Source organism: Felis catus, chromosome B2 (assembly GCF_018350175.1).
Source record: "Felis catus isolate Fca126 chromosome B2, F.catus_Fca126_mat1.0, whole genome shotgun sequence".
NCBI lineage: Eukaryota > Metazoa > Chordata > Mammalia > Carnivora > Felidae > Felis > Felis catus.
This window is the reverse complement of record NC_058372.1, coordinates 53,226,949-53,252,347: the sequence shown is the minus strand read 5'-3', so window position 1 is coordinate 53,252,347 and position 25,399 is coordinate 53,226,949. Positions and strand designations below refer to the sequence as shown.

At 35.7% G+C, this 25,399-nt stretch overlaps 1 protein-coding gene across 4 annotated transcripts in view; it reads left to right on the top strand.

Annotated features, from left to right (window-relative positions):
- Positions 1-23,716, top strand: part of COL21A1 (collagen type XXI alpha 1 chain) — a 248,843-nt gene extending 225,127 nt beyond the window's left edge. For all 4 annotated transcript variants that reach the window (XM_045057676.1, XM_045057677.1, XM_045057675.1 and 1 more), the window contains 13 exons: positions 2,478-2,522; positions 4,572-4,625; positions 5,805-5,858; positions 8,793-8,846; positions 10,447-10,518; positions 12,435-12,470; positions 15,332-15,376; positions 18,244-18,276; positions 18,861-19,007; positions 19,098-19,152; positions 19,650-19,850; positions 21,045-21,122; positions 22,443-23,716. In XM_045057676.1, the coding sequence (XP_044913611.1) occupies positions 2,478-2,522; positions 4,572-4,625; positions 5,805-5,858; positions 8,793-8,846; positions 10,447-10,518; positions 12,435-12,470; positions 15,332-15,376; positions 18,244-18,276; positions 18,861-19,007; positions 19,098-19,152; positions 19,650-19,850; positions 21,045-21,122; positions 22,443-22,630 (1,062 nt within the window). In that variant the 3' untranslated portion in view covers positions 22,631-23,716. The remainder of the gene's footprint in view (positions 1-2,477; positions 2,523-4,571; positions 4,626-5,804; positions 5,859-8,792; positions 8,847-10,446; positions 10,519-12,434; positions 12,471-15,331; positions 15,377-18,243; positions 18,277-18,860; positions 19,008-19,097; positions 19,153-19,649; positions 19,851-21,044; positions 21,123-22,442) is intronic.
- The last annotated feature ends 1,683 nt before the right edge of the window (positions 23,717-25,399 follow it).

The following is a 25,399-nucleotide window of genomic DNA, read 5'->3' as shown; positions in this document are numbered from 1 at the left end:
TATAGGAGAATTTTATTAATAATATAGCTCTGATTGGTTTCAGTTCTGGTTAGTCTGTCAACAGTCTTTATTCTAGGCATGCTCATGGTATTATGTTAGTTTTGCCAAGAGTTGCTTTCATAAATCAGGTTTACATTTTCTTTTTTAATATTATGTAGTTTTACATATTTTTGGTTGATATTTGTAAAGTAAGAGTTCTTGGCATAGTTGGGCATAAAATACATGACTTCATATCTCTGAAATATATTTTAATGTTTTACTAACATGTTAAGTAGACAATAGGAAAAAGAATTGTTTTTTTCAGATCTGGAATCCCCCCAGAATACCCTCAATATCTGATATGCTGAAATAACATTTGAGGCTCTATTCAAATATAGACCAAGTTTAGTATTATAACTATTTAGATAATAAGATGTCAAATCGGATCCAGAAAATGAATTGTGGGGGCTCTCAAGGCTTCTGGGAGGTGGAGGCCAGGGTGCCTGGGTGTAACTCCGATTTTCCTCCACAGTGAGGATGTAGCCTTTCTGACCCTGAAATTGGCTTCAGAAACAGGAGTAGGGGTAGGATATCTGTAACTGATTCATACTGATATTGATTGTGTGAGGGCATAGAGACTTGAATAGTGATGAAACTAAACAATAAAGGGCACCATGCAGCAAGATATTCAGTTCCTCAGGTCTGACAGTATCATGAGCAATTGCACAACCCCTTTAGGGATTCGTGGGGCCAAAGGACACTGAATGGCCACAGCTGCACCTCTTTCATTATAGAACAATATATGGCCATCTTGTATCTGATAAGAGTTTACAGATTTTATTTAAATTCAGAAATTAGTCTAAACCTGTAGTGGGTTTGTGTATATGTGTATTTGAATGGGAGCTGGTTACACATGGTTTCATGCCAAATTATGGTCTATTGAAATGGAGGCCTTTATTTGAAACAATATTAGTCTTAACTGATTACATTAAGAATATGTATTTCCCACCTTGGAAGGATATAATTCATATCATTTTATGTTCCTTATACATATAAGTCAAATATTTTAATTTTACTTTATGTTTTAGGGTACACCATGCTCATATTTTATAACGTCACTTTAAAATGTATGCGGTTTTATGTCATTTTCTAGTGAGTATGTTTTTAAAGGTTTGTGTTTTCAACTAGACTACAAGCCCTTGGTTGATGGTCATTGCTCAGATACATCTTTTCTCTGCAAAGGGTATGGTGCTGTGGCAAAATAAATGGAGCCAAATAGAATCAAATTGAATTCCAATTTATGATTCAAGTTCAGATTTTAAAACTAGAACTGTATGCATGTGTCTTGCACTATAATTGTGGCTAACACATTGACCAGTGTTGTGCTAATAAAGTCAAGATGTGAAAATCAAGTAAATGGCTGATTCTCCCTGGAATAGAAGATAATTTGATCTCATTGACAGTGGCCTCTCCACCACCTGCCTGGCTTTTCTGAGGAGTACTGCTGTTCTTCGAAAGCCCTGATGATGCAGAGGGCTTTCAAAGAAATACCGATGGGGCCCAATTCCCTGGTCTTTCAAGTTCCTTTTCCTGCCCGAGTCTACATAGATACATACAAATGTTACTTCTTTCAACTGCAGTGTCATCAAGAAAGGAGCTAAGAGAAATGAATAAAAATGAAAATTGATTAGTACCATCATTGTTTGCTTTGGGTGGTGAAAGATTATTTTGGTAAATTCATTGACTGTCGAATTGCTTTCCCGTTAACGAATGTGCTGTTATTTTCAAATGTATACAATGAGCATTAATATTCTCTGAAACTTGCTAGAACTTGTACATGTGGATTGTACACGTGAAAGAGCTCTCTGTATTTCTTTCTCAAATGTGAACTGCATATTCTTCATGATTGTGTCAGTAAGGAAATCATTAGGACAAAGATTGACGTATTTCATACAAGAAATTAGGTTCCTGGGTGTTTCAAGGCTCAATTTGGAGGATATTGGTTAGTCTTGTTAGTTTTTAATTATGGTTGTGAGACAGTGGGCGCCTTTGGAACTGTTGTACTGAATCTGAACTCCTATGATGTGATAGTTTTTCTTGAATTATTCATTTTAAATAATATAGGAATATGTTCAAATGAAATCTCCTTCTTATTTTATCACTTATGTTGGTCTCAAAGAAAAATCAAGTTAATTAATACCCTCATAAGCTTTTCTTTCTGAAAACCTTTATTTAAAACTTTAAATATCAGTGGATGTTCATATAATAATGAATTTCATAAATATTCTCTTTTCCAAAATTGGATTGTTATCAGTAGCAGTGTTATAGTGTAAGTGGATGATACAGGTTTGAAATTATGCATTATTTACCAGTTAAAAATCTGATTAGGACTTATTCTTCTTTAATGATACAGTCTGTCTCTCAATCAATCAATATCTCTTTCTCTCTATATATATAGTTTTGTTTTTTAATTAAGATTCTACTTTATTACTTTTTAGGGACTACCAGGATTTCCTGGAAATCAAGGATTAATGGGACAAAAGGTGAATATTAATGAAAGTTGAAAGATTTGGGCCTAGATTTGTTTATTAAAAGTGCAAAGTGTTGGTATCTTCACATAGAATGCATTTTACCACATTAGTGACAATAGTTAATTGTTGAAATATGATATAATTTCAGAAAGTATGATTTGTCCTTATAATTAGTTTTTGTTTTGTTCTATATGGATAATATTAATTTGGATTTATACATATGCTTTCTGTTTTACTTGGTTACTTTTCTATCTTGTGCTCTTAGACCAGCCTTTTGGGATAATTTTCCTGTTTTCTGAACTATTTCTTTAGGATTTCTTTGAGTACAGATATCTTGGTAACAAACTTTCAGATTTATCTAATTCTAAATATGTTTATTTTACTCTTGCTTTTGAGAGATAATTTTGTAGGGTATACAACTCAGAGTTGATGATTATTTTCACTTAACGTGTTGAGGATTTTCTTCCATTGTCTCCTGACTGCCATTATTAACTATGAAACATCTGCTCTCGTTCTAAGTATTGTTCTTTTGTAAGTGATCTGTCCCTTTCTTTGGGATTCTTTTAAGGTATTTTATTTGTTTTTTTGTTTTTTTGGTCTAAAACTCATTACAGTATATCTAGATACACAGCCTCTTTAGTCGTCCTGGGGAGAATTCAGTTTGATCCTGGCTGTGTGGTATTGTTTCCATTAACTCTGGAAAACATCATCCATTATCTCCAAATTACAATTCTTCCAATTTTATTCCTTCCTTCTGGAATTACAGTTAGAGAAATTTTATTCCTTCTCATATTGCCCTCCATGTTTCTAAAGAGTATCTTATTTTTATATCTTTAATTCTTACATTCTGGTTAATTTTTTTTGATATATTGCCCAATTATTCTTCCTTTACTGTGTCTAACCTGTTATTTAAGCAGTTGATTAAAAATAATACTTTTCTAAAAGTTTAAATTTTTAATAACATCTTTTTATTCTTGATAGCCTCTTGTTTCATTTGCAGTCCTAATAGTCTTTCATGATTCCATTATTTAATTAGTAAAGATCTCATGTATTGTTCTTAATTCTGTTTTAACAATTCCACCAAATGCCCTTTGTTATTTCTGTTAACTCAGTCTTGTGGCTTGCTGCTTCCTCTTTCTTGTTGAATATGAGCTCATTGCTTCATGTTAATTGGCATGGGTTCTGTCAGCCTAATTGGGGCATGGAGAGCTGCCTCCTGTTGGTTGCCATGGGTACCATGTCAGCCCCCTTTAAGAGTCCTGGGTCATCATAGGTATTAAAGATTCCTGCCCTCTTCCCACTGTTAGCCCACCATTCAGTTTCCCAAGAGCTGAACATACATTCTAGATGCCTCTGGCGTTTTCTTGGCTTCTGCATCTTGACCTCTGGCAAGATTTCTGCATTGTTCCGAATCCTCTTAATCATAGGCCCAACCCAGAGTGTATTTAATTAAAATAAGGGATCTTTGAAGACTTCACCCATTTCTTGAAAGACCAGAACTCCCTCACAGAAGTTGTTCTTTCCAGAGTTGGTTGTTGTTTTTTTGTTGTTGTTTGTTGTTTGTTTGTTTGTTGTTGTTTTTTATGTTCAAGATTCAGACTCCCTTGGAGTACCTAGTTAGCTTGTAGGGTATAGAAATCTGAGAAATTGAAGTAAAAATGCTATTATTCTCTATCCTATTTTTTTATTAATTTATGTTAACTGTCATACTTCTTACTCTATGATAAATAAGAAATTTTTTCATGTGATTTTTACCCCCTCTTGTCTCTCCTCACCAACTCTGTGTGAACTTCCAGATCTTCCTTTCAAACAATGACAGTATCACTGATGATTTTCTAATGAAAATATTTGACTTAGTGATTCCATAGACCCTTGGCTCAGATCTTTAAGATACCATGTACCATGTTTTTTACACTGTGTTGCTTCTGTTTTACAGTAGAGAAAGGGGAAGCAGTTGGGCTGATTGGTATTGAATTTTTATTCTATAATGCTTTGGTAGGAAATTCATTGAAATGAACTGATAATTTACAATTTTAAATTTGATCTGTATTTGATTTTTAGGGAGAAATTGGGCCTCAAGGACCACTAGGAAAAAAAGGAGCTCCAGGGATTCCTGTAGGTTAATGTCATTATTATCAGGATATATGAAATATAGTTATTATGTGCCATTTCTAATATTTTGCACCCTATGCTATGAATTAGTGTATTTTACATTTTACAGGTGAAATAATATACTAAATTGATAGCAAAGCATAATAGTGATGACATGGTATTTTCAATATGACCATACTGAGATTATGTTTCCTGATGATATTAATTGAATATTTTTTGCTCATCACATTTCCTTGGCTATATTTAAGAGAAAGCAATGTTTTTTAATGTTTGTTTTGGCATTTAAGGTAGAATCCAGAGGTGCCTGGGTGGCTCAGCTGGTTAAGCATCCCAACTCTTGATTTTGGCTCAGGTCATGGTCTCATGGTCATGAGATCGAGCTCTGTGTCAGGCTCCACACTAAGCATGGAGCCTGCTTGGGATTCATTCTCTCTCTCTCCCTCCCTCCCTCCCTCCCTCCCCCCCTCCCCCCCCTTCATTACTTGTGTTTTCTCTCTCTCTAAACACTTAAAAAATAAAGTAGACTCCAAATTAAATCAGTTCCTTGTTGCTAGTTATTGTTGTTTTGTTTTGAGTCATATGGCTAGTTAAAAATATGCCTATTTTGTAACTTGAAGAGAGATTGTTATATTCATAGAATTTATTAGATTGTCACTCTTTCAGAATATCATTTAAGAAAATAGAAATTGGAAATAAAGTTGACCAGGATAACATCTATAAAGAAACCTAATTCTTAATTACTTTTAAGTGTATTTATTTTTGAGAGAGAAGCAACATGAGTGGGGGAGGAGCAGAGAGAGAGAGAGGGACACAGAATCTGAAGCAGGCTCCGGGTTCTGAGCTGTCAGCACAGGGCTCAATGCGGGGCTCCAACCCAGGAACCCTGAGATGATGACCTGAGCCGAAGTTGAATACTTAACCAAATGAGCCACCCAGGCACCCCAAGAAACCTAATTCTTAGTCATCATGACATAAGGAAGAAAGTAAGAATGTAGAAAAAAATGAACCTTCCTTTACATTTGTCTTTTACTAGCTCTCCAGCAATTTTTGCTATTTGTAGGTTATTTGATTAACCACGTTAAGAGGTCTTTGCTGGCCTTCAGGCTATCTTGCATAGTTAGATTTTTTATTATACTTTATTGAAGGAAATAAAACTCTTGAAACTTCCACTTAAAAATATAGGGTATGATGGGACGTGATGGCTCACCGGGTCAGCCTGGAACACCAGGATCTAAGGTAAATAAAATGAAATTAATAAGAACACTTTGTGCAAAATTACCATTTGTGTGCCTCAGCAAAACTTTCAATTATACTGATTTTAAGTGTGGTTTTAATTCTATGAACAGTCATTTGTAAGAATGAAATCGTAGACAAAATGAATTGTATAAAGTAGGCTAATGTAATGCAGGTCTTGTTTAAGCTGGAAAAAGTCCAGAATCTCTCACTACTTGACCCTCTTCTCCTTTATTGTCATCTCACGGGCACTGAGGATTATGTGGAGTTCTGTGGAGTTTCATGTCAAACCCCCACCAATTTGGAGGATTAGTGGTTTTGATTGAGGATGACTTTTGCCAATTTCTGAGTCCTCTTCTTGATATTTTTATTTAGTAGAATGTATATGGAGTTTTTATTGTAAAATGCCTTTTAGTGGGTTTTATTAGGCATTCTCTCCTTCAGGACTGTGGGTAAAATAGTGTATTATCTTTACTTTCATCTTTAAAAAATGTCAGGCAAACCTGACATATATATTCAGGATGTCAGGTTAGGTTATTTTCAAGATAGAATTGCAACTCCAAATACCATGGTTTGACCATTTTCTAGGTGTATAGAATCCTGTGCTAAGAGAACTATTTTTTTTTCTTGGTTTACTAGAAGGGTCAAATCAAGTACATTCTGGCTAGACTCAAACTATTCTCAACTATTTAATGATTAGAGAATGTAGGACAACCTTCCAAAGGAAATGATGGAATTGCTGTTTTAGAAGCATTGACCCTCTAACTAGACAATGTTGCACGGAAATAGACCCTGGCATGCAGAATGAGTAGATGAGTAGACAACCTAATCTATTCTACTTTTAATTTCTAAATTACTTAGAGAAAGAAATAGGATAAAACATCATGGGAAAAGTATCTGCCCTTTCACCAATGGTAGACCCTCGTGAATCTTTGGAGTGTGGAGTCCTGGTAGTAGTAAGGGTGCACAGAGTTGGTATAAAACCCTTGAGTGACTGGGCCTGCCAAGTGGAGATTCTCCATAATTTCTCAGTCATTTTCTAAGAAGATGCTGAGTAGTTGTATATTTCTTAAGTAACTGGGATACGATGGATCCCTCAGGGTGTTCTGGATGCTCTAATTCTTAAGAATTCAACCTAAGATTTCATCAGCCACTTCACATTGCTAGCTCACACTGAGCAGGAGGTCAATTAAATCTACTGGAACTTCCGTAAAAGGTTTTATAACAATACTTTGTGTTATCTGCCATTTGAGTAGATTCTGCTGATATGGCTGGGAAGGCAAGTGGCTGTTTCCAGAATCACTTTGTTTATTTTGACATGAATTACTAAGAAGTTCGTTTCCTCTCATCTTGTACTTGTGCAATTATTTTGTTAAAAATAGATTTGAAGTGTTAAAATCCTACCTTTTAAATATAATCTTTTCAGTGAAACACTTCAAATTCTCCTCATGTAGTATGTTAGCTCAGGTGTTCTGCAAATGGCCAGATAGTAAATATTTGAATCTTTGAGGGCCATATAGTTGCTGTTGCAACTACTCAACTCTGCTGTTGTAATACAAAAGCAGCAGTGGACAAACAGGGATGTGCCTGTTTCTGGCAAAACTTTATTTACAAAAGCCTGCATTAGGCTGGAGTCAGCCCATCAGCTGTAGGTTACTTGTGTTACTTTATCCCTGCCTATTTTGTCAACTAATGTTTGTGAACTATGCCTTATCAGTTGCTATGAATTCTAGAGTGGGGCCAAAAAAACAAAGCTGTATTAAACAGGGCGAAGATGAGGCTGAAACTTTGTGGTAGATCTTTAGAAAACTTCTAATTTGGTTTATAACACCTTTTTAGAAAATAGCTACTGAACCATACTATATTCCGGTTTTTAAAATTATTATCTAAATGACATTAGGATAGGTAACATAATCAAGTCATGTGACTTGAAACAAGTTGTCACCTCTGGATTTCTGCTGAATCACTTGTAAAATTAGATATTTTAAGGAACCAATGCTCCATGGCTTAATAACGTTGTTATGTGCTCAGTGCTTAATGAAGTCCAAATATTGTGTTCATATGTTTCTCAACATGAGCAACCTAGAAAACTTTTCAAAAGCTGAAAATGCAGTTGGTTACCTTAATTATTAGTGTACCCAGTTTGGTTCTGGCTTTTGCCAGAACCAGGTTGGGATTTTAGGTATCAGAATGTGTATGAAAACCAACAGTACCTTTGACAGTCTCTCTTATTAGCCAGCAGACATATTCTCTCTGTATATCCCACCCTTTTTATGATTTTGTATTCTTTGTCAAGTTGGTCTTGTCCTTCAAACTTTTGTTGGAAAGGACTTCACTTAAATCCTGACAAAGAACACAAAGTTTTCTTTTCATATATGCATGCATGTGTGTGTGTGTGTGTGTGTGTGTGTACACACACACACACAATTTATACATTTATACATATATATGTAATACATACATATATACATATATATATATATATATATATATATATATATATATATTTTAAAGCCACTGTACGTTTGAATCTAATTTTCTTTCCTTCAATTGCACACCGAAGGTGAGTCATCCTGAGAAAGTGACACAAGGAAATATGAAGATTCTCAATGTATAGGATGTTGTCAAAATCCATGGCTCTGGCCTGTGCAGTATGGAGACCCAGCTAATTAGCACTGGTGCCTGAGGATTTGAATTTCTTCCCTTACTTGGAGCTTCTAGATTTAAAACACAGTTTTGGAAAGCTTTATAAATGTGCAGACCCATTCCTTGTGTACAAGAGTTTTTTTCTTAATAAATAGGCTTAACCTACAGAGTCTGTGTTTCAAACAGGTGGAAAGTTGGAAATATAAAAATTATTTAAAAGATGTTCCCTTAAGTGTCTATATCAGATATATTATGATTTTTTTTAACTCAAATGGTTTGATTCATTGACAGGGAAATAAAGGTGAACCTGGACTTCAAGGGATGCCTGGGGCTTCTGGGCTAAAGGTAATTATCATTTGATACATTTGGAAATACGTTCAAACTATTATAATTCCCCTTTAGTATTTGATGAGATTACCATGTGTATCCCTCAAGAAAAGTTACATGAAATTAAGGATTACCTCTATCACAGAGTTCTCATTCAGGAAAGAAAATGGCCAATGGGGGGTTTCATTTGTTTTGGGGACACTTTCTCACAGTTTAGGTAAAAAAGACAAAATATATTTTGGCTTGGTTTTCCTAGAAATGGTAAAAGCCCTATGCTTATATGAACCTACTCTTTGGTTCAGAGAATATCCCTGTCTTCTGTAACTGAAAGGAAGTGTGTATGACTCTCGCAAGTGATGCTATTCCTTTGTTTACTGCTTGATGGGACTTCAGTGTGGGGACTCAGAGCTGCTTATACCAGTTTCCTCCAAACCAAATAATTGATGTTTATTTCAGTAGGATTTTAAATTCTTTTCAAGCCTTTAGCAATCTAGAGTAGTAATCAATAGCTCAGGAGTGGGCCTAGTAAGTAAAGAGGGCAAAACTGTTTCCACAAAAGAGAGTAGGCTTTAGTTAATGTGATAGAGTTTGGGACTAATGGTAAAACTCAAACCAAAAACCATGAGGCAAATTCAGGTTTGCGTCCCGTCTTACAGACATTACCTAAATGTCGTTGATAATTCGTCACTATATACTTTCAGAAAATGTTCTTACTTAAGACTTTTAAGGAATCTTTATACCATGAAGGAAATAATCCCTGTGGGATGATGCAGAGTAGAAAAGTTGGGATAAGTCGTGGAATATTCCCTGTACTGAAAACAACTCAAGAATTTACTTCTAAGAAAATACTTTTCCTTGTGTATGAAGAACCAACATAAGTGTGCATATGATTTAACTACAAACACATTCACCCCCATATTGTTTATAAAAATAAACATTGTGAAAACCAATTGTAACAATAGGCATTTTATTAAAGATGATAAATCACTACAGTTAAGTACTATTCTGTAATTTAAAATTATGTTTTAAAAACATAATGGCATATAAAGAACATCACAATATTCATATGTCTTGGTGAAAGACATAAATTAGGCCTTATGTAGTGAGAAAACCTTAGTAACTAAATTGTGTATTGTGTGTTTGTGAGAAAATATATAACAAAATAAAAACAATGAATAATGAGATTTTCAGCAATTTTAGTACTGTTTCCTCACCAGTTTTTTAACAATAAAATAGTTTCTTTAAAGTAGCAGTATGAGAATAAGCAGTCTCAAGGAGGAAGAGAAAGTGTTAGCAAACAAAACGAGATACCTATGTTTATTATCACTGCTTTACTATTTATTGTTGAAGCTATAAAATAAAGATGAAAAATATGTATAAAATTTTAAAATCTATGCTATCAGAATTATTTTAACTTACAAAGATAGGAAAAGGTACAAGAAGTTTTGTTGGGACTCCCATAAACTTTTCATTCTTTACTATTTCTGCAATAATAACTAAAGGTCAACAAACTTTGTAACCATCAGTTATACATTTGGGGTTTATGTGGAGATAAAAACAGTGGTGTCTTTCGTAAGCAATAGGTCTGCAATCTTTATGTAATTTCTATGTTACTTAGGGAGAACCAGGAGCAGTAGGTCCCCCAGGAGAACCGGGATACCTGGGTTTGCCGGGAGTTCAAGGAAAAAAGGTATGCATTGTTTAGGTGATATAATTAACTTTTTTCTTTTTTTTTTTTTTTAAGTTTATTTATTTATTTATAGAGAGAGACAGAGACAGCACAAGTCAGGTAGGGGAAGAGAGAGAGAGGGAGAGAATCCCAAGCAGGCTTCGTGTTGTCAGCATAGAGCCCGATAAGGGGCTTGAACCCATGAAATTTCAAGATCATGACCCGAGAGGAAACAAAGAGTGGGTCGCTTAACCGACTGAGCCACCTAGGTGCCCCAGGATAAAAATAGCTTTTAATCAGCTATTAGCACGTAAGTCTTCCTTTTGTGAAAGTAGCACAATTTGGACTGACTGTACTTTTAATGACCTTTATATTTGGTATATGTGTAATATGATCAACTGCATGCCCATAGCTGTGTCTCATCTTTCACATTCCTGCATGGGTATTGTCTCCTAGATGAAGGCCTTGGATGAGGCATGCAGCTCAGAAAATATAAACATTCTATTAAGTAAAGCCTGTAAATTCAGATTGTTTTGCAGTCGGTCCAAGTGAGTCAAGACTATTTTAGGAAAAGTATTCAATGTCTGGCACTCTTATTAAAATGTGAATATTACTCTTATCAAAACTGGGACAAAGGTCTAAAATAGTAACAACTATACCCAGAACACTTGACCATGCAGTTCCTATTTATGAAAGATTATATTGCATAGAATTTCATTTGAAATTAAGGAGTTTAAAATACAAATCATGTATTCTGATATAAAATGTTTTGGTGAGGTAAGAGAGCAACATTTTAGATTCATATTCTCTCTCTCTCTCCTCCAAAAGGAACCGTGAAGCTGTATCTATATAAATAGTATTTGTTTGGTGGTTTTAAGCAACAACTGACAGCCCGTTTGCCAAAGAAGTTCATGCCACTGCAAATATATACATTTCAGTCTAAAAGTAAATATGTTGACTTTGATTCTGGAAAAGATACAAACTCTTACATCTTCACCTTTATATCCCTTGCTGTTTTGGTTTTGCTACCATTTCATTTTTCTGTTTCTCATGTATCATGCACTTGGCCCCTAGGTTATTATAACCAGTATGATCATTGACCATTTTGTTCCAGTGAGCAGTAGGCAACACTTGCTGAGACAGGGATGACCCTCAGGGCAGCAATTAAGTGTCAGAACCTTGGTGAATATTACATAAACCTACTGGGACTATATGTTGAGGTTTTGAGAAATTTCTTGTTCAAAACTTGCCCTTTAAAAGAACACCTGTATTTTGTTGGCTGTAACACAAAACTCTTAATGTTTAGAGAGCATGGTGAGGGAGGAAAGAAATTTGGAAACAGTGTCCAAGTTCATCTGAGGGCAAGTGCTTATCTTTCCTAATTTGCAGATTCATGATCTAAGAACAAGGACATTGAACTTAGTTGGTCTGGAAGGTTTACTCTAGCTGAAAAGTCCCAGGAATATTTATATTATGGAATATGGATTTTACCCCCAAAATTCATTTTTGAAGTGTATGTTTTCAAAAATACCATTTCAATATTATATTCTGCTTCATTGTTTCCTATAAATTTGTGGCTACTACTAGCTCATTGGAAGATTTTTCAGTTTGATTTTGTAAAACAATTGCCGAAATGAGTTTTCTCATGTTTGTTTGCTAAACCTCAGATTGTGATCAATATAGACAAGTTTTCTTATTTCTGGTAAACTAGAAATTATAATAATTTTTCCTTTGAAATGTAAGAGCACAAGAAAGTATTCACTTAGAACATTTTGACATAACACGATTTTTCTCCTTTTGGAGTCTGCTTCTGCATATAAGGCACTTGTGGAATTTGTAGGAGACCATATATATTTCTTTCCTGCAGAAAAATATGTTTACTTGAAAGGATACAGAATATCCTAGATTATGATAGACATTAAACTGCCTTTTTGCAGGGCGACAAAGGAAGTCAAGGTGAAAAAGGCATTCAGGTATGTTGCTGGCTTTTTTAAAATTTTTGCTTGGCAATAAAATCAGGGCTTTGTTCTTTTTAGTTGTAGCGTGGTTTTTCCGGCTCCTTCCTGCTTCACCATCAGTATCTAATTGTTAAGTCTCAGCTTTCTTCTTTTCTTCTAAACTTTTCGGACAACATCAGATCTCCTTTTAAGATTATTCTCTATTTTACTGTCGTAGAAACTTGGAAATCAAATGATTCAACCAAACATATGTAGATTGTATTACATACTTCTAGTATGTTTATTTGAAATATTACATATCTATATTATGTATGTTTCCAGAAATTATTTGAATGGCTTATGGCACAAATAAATGTGATAAGATTTTATATTTAACACCAAATATAAAACATGTTCAAACTAATCATTGGAGGCAGAATTATACTAAAAATTAAATCAGGTTGAGGAAATCTAGGGTGATTTAGAAAGGATATTTCATTTGGGTGTGTTACCACAAGGGCAAAGTGTTCTAGGATTTCTGGAGGCATAAAAGGAGATTACAAATTGAAGTAATAGTAGAGTGAACATCTGCTGAGGTCTCAGTGTCAACAATTGTTTTTTAGTTGTTGATTCAGTACCTTTTACTAAAGATACTCAAGTATTATTATGATTTCTGTAATTTTGAAATTAGGAGTGAGGTAGATTTTAAGCAAGTGTCTGTGAACTCTAGACCCACATATTCCGGTTTCCCTCTTGGTACTGAGTTTGAATGTGTCATGTGCACACATCAAAAGGTCCAAAACAGAGCTTATCACCTTTCCCCATAAACCAGCTCCTACTCTATTCTTGGTCATGGTAATTGGTAGACCCATGAAATGATCTCAGGGAAAAAGGCTTGAAAGCCATCCTAAAACTCAGTCTCTTCTCTCTTCACAGGTAGTTTCACATCTAAACCTCTCTTGAACTTGGCCCCTTCTCCCTGTCCGCACTGTCCTAATCATTTCTTGTCATGGGTCTCAGATTACCAGTGTCCTCCCCGCTTCCTCTCATGCTCCTACCAGCGTGCAATAACTAAGCTACACATCCGCTTAGGAATCTTTCCGTGGTGCCCCACACATTTCAAGATAAAGTCTGTTCCATGAAGTGCTTCCTGACTTGACTATTTTGGCTCTCTTTTACTTATCCCTAAAGCCTACACTTAAGGTTGAGTAGTTTTCCCCACCCTGTAGGATGCACCTCTCTCAGATGCCCCCTCCTCTGTCCCCATAGTATCCAGCCCAGAGGCTTAATTATGCATTTTCATCATTCTTGATTTAATGACTTAACTTTACCACCACACAGTAAGCAACTTGATGATGACAGTTTTTGTTTCAGTGCCCCTACGAACCAGCAAATAGGTATCATTCAATAAATATTGGGAATTCACTTAAGTAAATAAATGAATAAATCAACAGTGCTAGAGTGATTTAAAATGTAGGTAACTAGATAAGTCGCTGTTTCATTATCTGGGTATATGTTTTCCCAGAAACTGCTAATTATCTCGTCCCACATGGGGATGAGGTAGTACTTTAGGGGTTAGTACCATGCATTATATATGATGGATATCCACAAGTATGTTTTAAATGGACAAATGTGTTTATACCTTTGTTAATTTTCCTCTCTTCTTATTTGTCCTGATTTAAAGATCTTCATTCAAAATATTTTTGTAGTATTTTTTAAATTGAAGTATAATTGACATATAACAGTATATAGTTGCCCCTTGAACAATGCAGGTTTGAGCTCCTCAGTTCCACTTACATGCAGATTTTTTTCGATAAATACAGTATTGTAAATGTATTTCTCTTCCTTATGATTTTAACATTCCCTTTTCTCTAACTTGTAAGAATATAGAATATAATACATATACAAAATATATGTTAATTTATATGATTAGTAAGGCTTCTGGTCGACAGTGGGCTATTAGTAGTTAAATTTGGGGGGGAGTCAAAAGTTATCCACAGATTTTTGACTTTGAGGGAGGTGGTGCCCATCACCCTACCATCGTTCAAGGGTCAGCTGTATTGCAGGTGTACAACATAATGATTCAAATTTGTATACACTGTGAAATGATCACCATCATGTGTCTAGTTACCATCTATCACCATACATAGTGACAACATTTTTTCTTCTTTTGATGAGAATTTTTAAGAATTACTCTTAGCAACTTTCACATACACATTATGGTATTATCAACTACAGTAACCATGCTGTACACGCATCCCCATGACTTTTGTTTTATAGCAGGAAGTTTGTATCTTTTGACCTCTTTCACCTGTCTCACCCTCCCCTCCCTCCTGGCAAACATTATTCTGTTCTGCGTATCTGTGAGCTCGAGTTTTTTGTTTTGTCTTGTTTGGTTGTTTTGTTTTGTCACACTCTGCATGTAAGTGAAATCATACGGTATTTGTCTATCTCTGTCTGACTCATTTCACTTAGCTTAATGCCCTCAAGTCCCATCCATGTTGTTACAAAAGGCAAGATTCCTTTTATTTTTTGTGTATGAGTAGTATTCCACGTTTGTAATATATTTTTCAACTTTAAAAACTCCTTTAAAGATGTCTTCTTGTCCTTGCATGTACATAATCAAGACTAAACATAATTATGTCATTGAAATTAATAACATATCCATAACCATTGGATTTTTAAATTATTTTTCACGTTGTTAATATTAGGGTTGACTCTCTTTTTTTCTTCCTCCAAGAGACTAACTTCTTTATCTCTTACATCATTTTGCATATTTGCATCACTGCTTTTTGTGACCTTTCTTCTTGACACCAGTGTTATACATAGTTTGTGTCTTATATGAGATTGCATTATATGTGTGCAAGCTAATCAATGATGTTTATTAAATTTTAAAGGGTCAAAAGGGAGAAAATGGAAGACAAGGGATTCCGGGGTCACAGGTATTTTTGTTTTCTTTGATGGACAATGGAATAATGAACCTCATAACTGGATGGTGTTGGGAGAGGATTATTTACAAATGGAAACAAGTGGGGAGAAGGGTAGATAGATGGTAGTGCTCATTCTAAGCATCTGAGGAAGAAAATGCCAGATGGTGGTGGTGATAATGGTTTGCTTTAATCGTATGTTTTATGTTTTCATTTTCCTATACTGATTGGTGACTATGAAACTTGCTTCTCCATTCTTTTTTCTCTTCAAGTAAATGGCTAAAGGTAGACAATTCCACTTACTTCCTGCAATAGTTATTGGCCAAAGGCAGCCATACAATGATAGTATCTCCATATTTACTATTCACTCTTTATTTTTTTTTCTTGAAATGGGAGTAGTTGAAGCCTATAAGTAGCACAAGAATATTCTTGTTTCCCTCTTGTGTGTTCAGAGATACAATTTCCTACACTAGAGACTTTTTCAAATGTTATCTTCAGTGAGATTGCCATGTGGCATGTAAGTACAGTCACAGCCAAATTGGACCAAAAGTGGCATAAAAGTGATTTGTATGTAATGGTAGCTTGTTTGCTGCTGCACTGCCAGTAGTTAAGCTCAGATCCAACTTGGTCCACACTGAAAGGACAGACTGTACATATGATCCCCTCATGGGATAGACCTCTTTCGAATGTGACATTCAAGACAGATTCAGTAATTACACTGGTTCTGGAGATAGGCGGATAAAACTGTGAGTGATGTCTTCAAGGACAAGGGTCTCTATGTCCCTCGCCTGGAGATATCGGAGACCATTGGAGAGAGGTGTAAAAGCATGTGGTCACAGGGTTGTCTGTAAGATAGGATGGAAGGTGAGTGCTAGATATTCAAAAGAGTTGAGAATTTAGAAGCCAACAGCAAGAGCAAAAGAGGAGAAAGACGAAGTTTGTCTGTCTACGTCTATGCTCAGTAAAATGTGTCTTTTAATTCTATTGCTCCTCCACTTAGATCCACTTGATGACATGACCAGCATTGACCCCATTCTCCTCCCTGGCAGCACAGACTGACCTCCTAGGTTTCTCTAAGTCAATCACACAGTATCTATAAACCGCTCTTCTCATAGAACAACCTTAACTTCCTCGTCCATTCAACCTCCACAACCCAGGCCCTTCACCAAAAATTCTTACAGGAACTTTCTTAGAAGAATGCTATTTCCTGTGGAATCTGAGCTCACAACTTAGCTAGATCACTGGCTTACAGATAACACTCTCTTCACACTTCCCTAAACATGTTTGGTTTTTTTCCCCTCACTTCTCAAGGGAAATAGTGGTCGGCCACCCTAGGGCAGGGTTTGGGCTTCCTAGAAAACTTCTGCCCAAGATTTGTTGGATGCTGGTGTTCTCACCACTGGTAACTGAGCCCTAATGGAGTACCTGGGGGTCAAAGCAACTGTTGCTTCTCAGCAGCTGAATAGCTGTCCCAAGTTGTTTAAGTAAACATTGTTAGTTACCTGTCATCCTACAAAGGGCTGCAAGTGTGCGATTTCTTGGCCTTCATGTTGGGTTCCTCTCATGAAACCATCCCAGTGGATTCTCAGATAACCGGTGTTTTCAGTCGCAGCTCTAACTCAGTTCTAGTCCTGAGAACTTCGTATTCTGTGTTTCCTCTTACACAAGCTCCAGTTGTAGGGTTATGTCTGGGAGGGAACACCTCAGCATTTCTGCAGAAACTTCAATATTTAAAGAACAATCTTGAAGTGTTTTACTCACTAATATATTTTTACACGGAAACTTAGTGTTTTTATGCTCTTGTTTTAATTTGAGAGTATGCCTCTTTCTGTGCCATACCCTGATTTTACCCCATTTGTCTTCCCTTTTGTCCAATCTGGGTATCCATGTTTAAGGGACCTAGAAATAAAGCAAAATAAATATGCAAATTCAAGTTTCATTGTGTGAAATATCATATGCTAAATTTTATAGTGAATTGCAGAACTCTTTTAATTTGAACTTGAATAATGAAATCCTACCTGTGTGTGTGCAAGCTCTACCCTTTCCCAGAACTGATAGCAGGTGATTTTGGAGACCAAGTGTACAATGAATTTGAAAAATGGGAAATTTTCATGCCTTTCCTGAAAGCTCTTATCTATAATTTGCCATTGTAATGAATATGTGAGAGATGAGTGGGAAATCATTTAATAGAACCATCCAGATGTATTCAGTGATTCTAACGGTGAATGAGTTTCATGTGTGAGCTCCCCAGTGTGTATAATATCACTGGGAAGAATACCATATTATACATCACACTGCTTTTCTAATCTCTGAATTGCCAGCAGTGAGTGGTTTAGGCATAGGACAAATGGGTATTTTCTTCCCTGTTAATCGCCTTTAATGACATCTTTGCTTTATTCCATCTTTTATAAATAGTACTCAATTGAAATTTAATTTTAAGACCATAAACTTGGGAAAATGGAACACTTATCTTAATCACCAAATAAAAGAATAAACATACCTTATATTACCTGATTGAGTTTAATTTACATTAAAATAGCAACATATTTAAAATCCAGAATAGAACTGAAATAGAATTCACATAGAATCCCATTCTAACCTACATATTTGACCTGCAGCATATAAAAATATTCATATCTAAGAATGAAACAGTGACATAAATTAACAATTTTATATTATCCAGTTAGCATATCACCTAGTCATTAGCCTCCTTTAAAAAGGCAGAGAGAGTATCATGTGTAATTCTTTCACTAATCGTATCAGTACTTTTCAGATTGAAAAGTAAAGTTTGATTAAATGTGTGGTAACAGGTGCACACCATGCTAATAGTACTGTACCTTGCAGATGTATTATGTTTTTTTTTCTCCTATTAATTTTCAAAGGGAATTCAAGGTCATCATGGTGCAAAAGGCGAGGTATGTTTCTTCACGTATTATGCTCTCTCTTCAGTCCATACTGCTTCAGTTTTCAGTGCTGAATAAATCTAGCTTTGGCAGAAAATGCCTTTCACATTCTTCAGTAGTTCTTTAATAGTGATTTTCAGAATATGTAGATTTGTTGAATTAGGTGTGAAATGTTGCATATTTGTGAATATTATTGGTTCTTCATCTGTATTAGGAGCTAAGTTTTTTTGTGCAAAAATTTAACAAAGAATATTGTGTTTCTGTATTTGTCTCTCTAGAATGTAATCTCTTTGAGAACAAGACTGGCACGTTTGTTGTTTCTCTAGTGCTACATGTATCGCCTACACAATATGTTGAATAAATTGAGGAGATTTGTGGGGTTGGATGGATGGGTGGATGGATGGATAAATGGCAGTTTAATATGATATAAAAATTCCCCTCTGATCAATAACAGCATTTCATAGCTGTTCTCTACATAATGTACTTTATGTATATGTATGTATATGTTCATATTCATATCCTCAAGGACTTTTATGATGCAGTTATACCTTCTGAAATATTGAAACAGAACTTTTGAAGATTTCTTCTGATTTTAGAGAGGTGAAAAGGGAGAGCCTGGCATCAGAGGTGCCACTGGACCAAAAGGAGAGTCTGGGGTGGACGGCCTGATGGGGCCTATGGGTCCCCAGGGGCAGCCGGGCGAAACAGGTCCTCAAGGACCTCCAGGATTGGATGGAAAGCCTGTATGTATTCTGCTTCTTTCCAATTTCTCATGTTTTCATTGCTTTTTACTTGGTATGTACATGTTATAACCCACTAATAATTTGATGCAGGGAAGAGAATTTTCAGAACAGTTTATTCGACAAGTTTGCACCGATGTATTAAGAGGTAAGTCTCAAACAGAGATTTTAATAACTTTTTTAAAATTGGTAAAATAATACTAATTATTGGTAGGAATTATAAAATATATAAGTAAGATTAGAAGAAAATAAAGGAAATTTATAAACTCCTGTTTTTTTTCCTTAGATGAGTAATTTTTTAAAAATGAAAATAATATGTACTCTTTTATAATCTTTTTAATAAAAAAATTTATCATTATTTCACTATGAATTAAATTTTCTGACATAATTCTGATAATGTAATTCATAAATATGGATGTCTATAATTTGCACAATTTATTTTTTGGGGGGTGCTTTCACTCCCCCCCCCATTTTAAGTGATTGTAATAATAAAATGATTGCATAGAACAGAGTATTTCCACAGTTAAATTCGTAGAAGTGAAGTTATTGGTCAAGAGATGGGCATCTATAAATTGTGAAAAAAATGGTTAGTGATTTTACCAATGCCTATTTAAACTTAAGGGGTGGGGCTTCTTTGTTTTTAAGCTCAGCTACCAGTCTTACTTCAGAGTGGAAGAATTCAAAGTTGTGATCATTGCCAGTCTCAACATGGTTCTCCTGGTATTCCTGGGCCACCGGGTCCCATAGGCCCAGAAGGTCCTCGAGGATTTCCTGGTTTGCCAGGAAGAGATGGTGTTCCTGGATTAGTGGGTGCTCCTGGACGTCCAGGTGCCAGAGGATTAAAAGGTGCTGAACTTGTGTACATATTTTGTATTCACTTTCTAAATTGATTTAATAGGCAAGGGTTCATCTTTGGTTTTATGATGCCAAAAAGCTTTTCGTATCCCTGAGTCTTTAAATAATTTGTCAGGGTGCCTGGGTGGCTCAGTCAGTTGAATGTCTGACTCTTGATTTTTGTCTCATGTCATGGTCCCAGGGTTGTGGGATTGAGCCCCACATCAGGCTCCATGCTGAGCATGGGTCTTGCTTAAGATTCTCTCCCCCCTCTTTCTCTCTCTCTCTCTCTCTCTCTCTCTCTCTCTCTCTCTTTTTCTCTCCCTTCCCCTCCCTCTGCCCCTCTCCCCTGCTTGTTCTCTATCTCTAAAAAATAAAAAAAATAAAATAATTTTTCAACTAGTTACAAAGCAATTCTGTTTTCTTAAAGCAATATTCTAAAGTAGAGAAAAATTAAAGTTTGAAGCTTGTGAAGTTACAAATTAGAAATTATTGATAGTGCACTTAGAGATTTTGCCTGAGTCTTTGATAAGAAAGTCTTTAAATAGAAAATCACACTTTCCTTTGACTCCAGTAACTTATGTTACCTTAAGAATTTTCCTATTATAGGAAAAATTATATTTTGCCACCAAACTTCTTAATAGCCCACAACTTACTTATCATTGTCTTTGAATGTTTATATGAAATGTCAGTTGATAATTCTTTCCTTTTTATTTAGTATTATGTGAACAATTGAGATGTTCAATCAAAGTAATAAACAACTATGAATAACACAAGGCTTAATAATCCCAAACCATTTTCCTTTTCAATATTTCAATATTAGATCCTTCTAGATCACTGATAATCTTAGAAAGTTTTGCTTCAAAAATTCTGTTTCCCATTAGTAATAATAAATAAGTGGCAAGCTTTTTTTAAAAAGATTTTTCTTTTTGTTAAAAAAAATTAAGTTTGTATTTATTTTGAGAGAGAGAGAATCCCAAGAAGTCTCCGTGCATCAGTGCAGAGCCAGATGTGGGGCTTGAACCCATAAACCTTGAGATCTTAACCTGTGCTGAAATCAGGAGTCGGACGCTCAACTGAGCTACTCAGGCGCCCCAAAATTTATTTTTCTTCCAATGTGTATGTTAACAGCTTTGAAAGAAGCAATCTAGCAGGATGTGATTTTATAGGAAAAGTAAGCTTATTCCCATCTTTGACACTCTGCAGGCCTACCAGGAAGAAACGGGGCAAAGGGGAACCAAGGGTTTGGGTACCCTGGAGAACAAGGTCCTCCTGGTCCCCCAGGTAAGAACTGGTACATGCTCCTAAGTGTTGCTGCACATTTGACTTTAAGAAAATCTGCATAAATCTATGTCAAAAAATTTGAAATCAAGACATTTGTTTCCTTTTTTGAATGATTCACATTGAATATATTGAGCTCTACTAGAATTTTCTTCCTCCAGCTTATTGATCAGTCATCCGGATTTTCTCTTGTTTATCATTTGGATGCCTTAGAAGACTAGTCATTAGAATAGTTCTGGAATGGTTTTAGTCACCCAAGCTTATCTAGTGTATATCAGTGTTCGCTCTTTATGATTCTCAGGGAGCAGAACACCTGCAGTGGTGGACTCGTAGGGCAGCCTTGGCTAGCTGTGTTATTTTAACTTCGTCAGGCCTCCATTTCCTCATTGGTGAAATGGTGATGAGATGTTGCCTGCATCATGACATTATTGTAAAATGATATGAATTAATACATGTGCTTTTGGAACAGTGTGTAACAATCATGTTTTCAGTAAATGGGTGCTATTACTGTTATTTTAGATGTTAGAACATCGTGAGGCTTTTGCGGGGATGAAAGGATTCAAAAGTCTTCATGTAAAATGCTTGGAACAGTACAGTATCTACAATTGTAATTAAATGCTGACTAAATGTCTCTTAGTGGTAGCAGCAGGAATTATTAGTAGTAGAGAGTGCCTCAACCTATGCTGCTCCATTTCACACTCTGAATGTGTTTGTTACTTTGAGTCATCACCTTTCACATAATATCCTGTTAACTCTCCTTCCTTTGAGCATGCTAATTGAGCTAATTAGGCTGTGGTTCTCAAATTAGTGCTGTGACACCTTTGTGTGTATAATGATCACAATTACGCCATGGTAATAGCACTATATTTAAATATGGAAACCTAAAAACGTGTGTAATGAAAAATCATTTTACTGCAAAAATGGCACAAAAGTGACTTCAGTAGAGTTGTAGAGTTTTAGCTTACTCATCTCTCACTTGCTAATTTATAATAATTGGCAGAAGATATGCTGGAAGAAATAAGTTTGGACAACCCACCAATTAAAATATTAGAATGTTAGCTCAGTGTCTTAATCAGCAGGGTGATTGCTATATTGATATAGCTTAGCCTGGTTTTATAAAAATTACTGATCATTTCTCCATAGTCTTCTAAATGGAAGGTATATAGAATTAGCAAGAGAGTACTTCTCTTTTCACATTAGTGCAAATATGTAAAACTTTTAGGATTTGTTTTTTTTTCCCATTTCCATTTCTTACAGAATCACCTATATCATCATCAAAAACCAAAACTCCTCTGTTCATATATTGATCATGTCCCTTCTTAGGTCCAGAGGGTCCTCCTGGAATAAGCAAAGAAGGTCCTCCAGGAGACCCAGGTCTCCCAGGCAAAGATGGAGATCATGGAAAACCTGGAATCCAAGGACAACCAGGCCCCCCTGGAATCTGCGATCCATCGCTATGTTTTAGTGTAATTGTTGGAAGAGATCCATTTAGAAAAGGACCAAACTATTAGTGTCTGATGCCTCATTCAGCAACCTAGGCGTGGTGCTTTTCTTTTATGGTCTTTTGCATCTCAGGAAGATAATAACATAATCCCTTGAAAAGAAACTAAAGTACCTCGGTGTTTTTATTATTACTTTTTCTTAAGGAAAAATATATGAAAGGTCACATATACTGATTTTAAAGGCTCCTCAGTAATTCAGAGCCTTTGGATTAGTAGCATTAACTAAATCTCAAGGGTGTCTTATAAGTCCATTTGTTTTAATCAAAGTTGAATTATATATATAAAAAAAAACAACACCATTGCCTGTTAGCCAGTCAATTTCAGTCACTGTGAAATATTTCACATTCAGCCTCCATGCAGCAGAGTATTTGAGTTCAGTTTCATGTCTGTGTGAATTTCATGTTTCATATCTCATAGCACACGCTTGTACATTAGCCAAAACATGTGTCTGGTCATTGGAAATAACATCAGGGCTGATATTCAGCTAGGACAGACTGTATTGCCATGCCAGTCATTTACTCCAGCATCTGTGCTTGGTGGGTAGGGACAACGGGCTGCTGGTTGTTCAGTGTTTTGAATGTCACCTCTGTATGAGAGTAACGTGTTTCTTAAGTACATTTGCAAATTCTCAAATTTGATTAATGAGTATGCTAAGAAAGACTATTGGTTCCAATGGGAATGGTCCAAATTATATAACATTAAAAACATTTTGGAAAACAGTTTCATTGTACCTGGTGTTGTCAAAGGAAATGATGGTTCAGAAATAAAAGACTTTATTCTTCATACTTGCTTAGCAATTGGAATGTTTGTTGGATGCCTTCATTTTCCATTTCATTTATTACATGTGTATGGTCCTATATGTTAACTTTCATTGTAGCAAAGCTAATGGGAATAAATGCTCTAGTTGAGAGGAAAGGTAACTCCACAGATTCTAGTATGTCTTGATATTTTTAGCAGACTTTAAAACATTAGTCTTTGTGTACTGTACTTACTGCCTTTGTAAGGAACATATTTGAGATATTTTATCCTAATCATGCTCTAAATTTTGTTACATGCTTGTTATTCAAAGTTCAATAAAGTGTTGTACAGGCCTGATTGCAGTGTTTTATTTTTTTAAAATACATAATTTTACCTGATTGTTGAGTGTAGTATCCATATCACATGGTCATTGTTTTCAATGGTTATACTTTATTGAATTATTTACCCTATTCTTGAAAAGCTCAATCATCTGAAATAAGAACTTAGAAATTCATTTGGTATACTACGCACACAAATGGGTGCAGCACCTGCTTCCTGGAGTGACTGTTGATCAGCGTTTAGTTTAACTGACATGTCATCCTGCCACTTTGATGAGGACATTGGGGGAAACTCAAGTCATAACATTCAGTAGCAGAGTTAGCGCACAAGAATTTTTTGTCATTTTTGGTTTTTTTTAAATTGAACTATAGTTGACCCACTGCTACATTAGTTTCAGGTGTGCAACGTAGTGATTCAACAAGTGTATACGTTATGCTGTGCTCAGCACAAGTGTAGCTCCCATCTGTCACCATACGACGCTATTACAGTGCCATTGACTGTATTCCTTGTGCTGTGCCATTGATCCCTGTGACTTATTCCATAACTGGAAGCCTGTATCTCCCACTCCCCTTCACCTATTTTTCCTGTCTTGCCATTCATCTCCCCTCTGGCAACTATCAGTTTGTTCTTTATATTTATGGGGGTGTTTCTGCTTTCTGTTTGTTCATTTTGTTTTTTAGATTCCTCATATAAGTGAAATTATATGTATTATTTGTCTTTCTCAGACTTATTTTACTCAGTGTAATATCATCTAGGTCTGTCCATATTGTTGCAAATGGCAAGATTTCATTTTTTTTTATGGCTGGGTAATATTCCATTGTATATATGTGTACCACATTTTCTTTATCCATTCATCTATCTGTGGACATTTGGGCTGCTTCCATAATTTGGCTACTGTAAATAATGCTGCAGTAAGCATAGGGGTGTGTACATCTTTTTGAATTAGTGTTGTTTTATTCTTTGGGTGAATACCCAATAGTGGAATTGCTGGGTCATATGGTATTTCTATTTTTAATTTTTTGAGGAATCTCCATACTAGTTTGTACAATGGTTGCACCAATATACATTCCTACCACCAGTAGGGTACCTTTTTTCTCCACATTTTGCCAACACCTTTTATTTCTTGACTTTTTTATTCTAGCCATAGCATGAGGCTTGTTTGGATATTCAGTCTCCAGCAAAGCCCTAGGTATCTGTTTAGGCTTAACTCCTAGGTGATTGTGGCATTTTCTAAGACATGCTAAAGGAGCAGAATAGGTAGTTAGTGTTACCTATTAATTCATTTAGCCACCACTCACCATGTGGCCAAGGATATAGTGGCAGAATAGTTGCATTGTCTAGCCTGCAGTTACTTGTGTGTAATGAGATGTAGGTAAGTAAACAGGTGATTCCAATACATTCATCCTAAGAAAGGAGAAGTGCTATAGAAATGTATAGGATGATGCTATGTCCCTCCCAAGTTCATATGTGGAAGCTCCAACCCCCATGTGGCAGTATTTGGAGACAGGGCTTATGGGTGGTAATGAATCCTATGGGACTGGTGGCCTTATGAGAAAAGAAAGAGGGCAATCTCTCTCTTTCTACAGGCATGCAGGAAAGGTCCCGTGAACACGTACTGATAAGGCCACTGTCAACAAGCCAGGAAGGTAGCCCATCTTGATCTTGAATTTCCAGCCTGTAGTTGTGAGAAAATTAATTTCT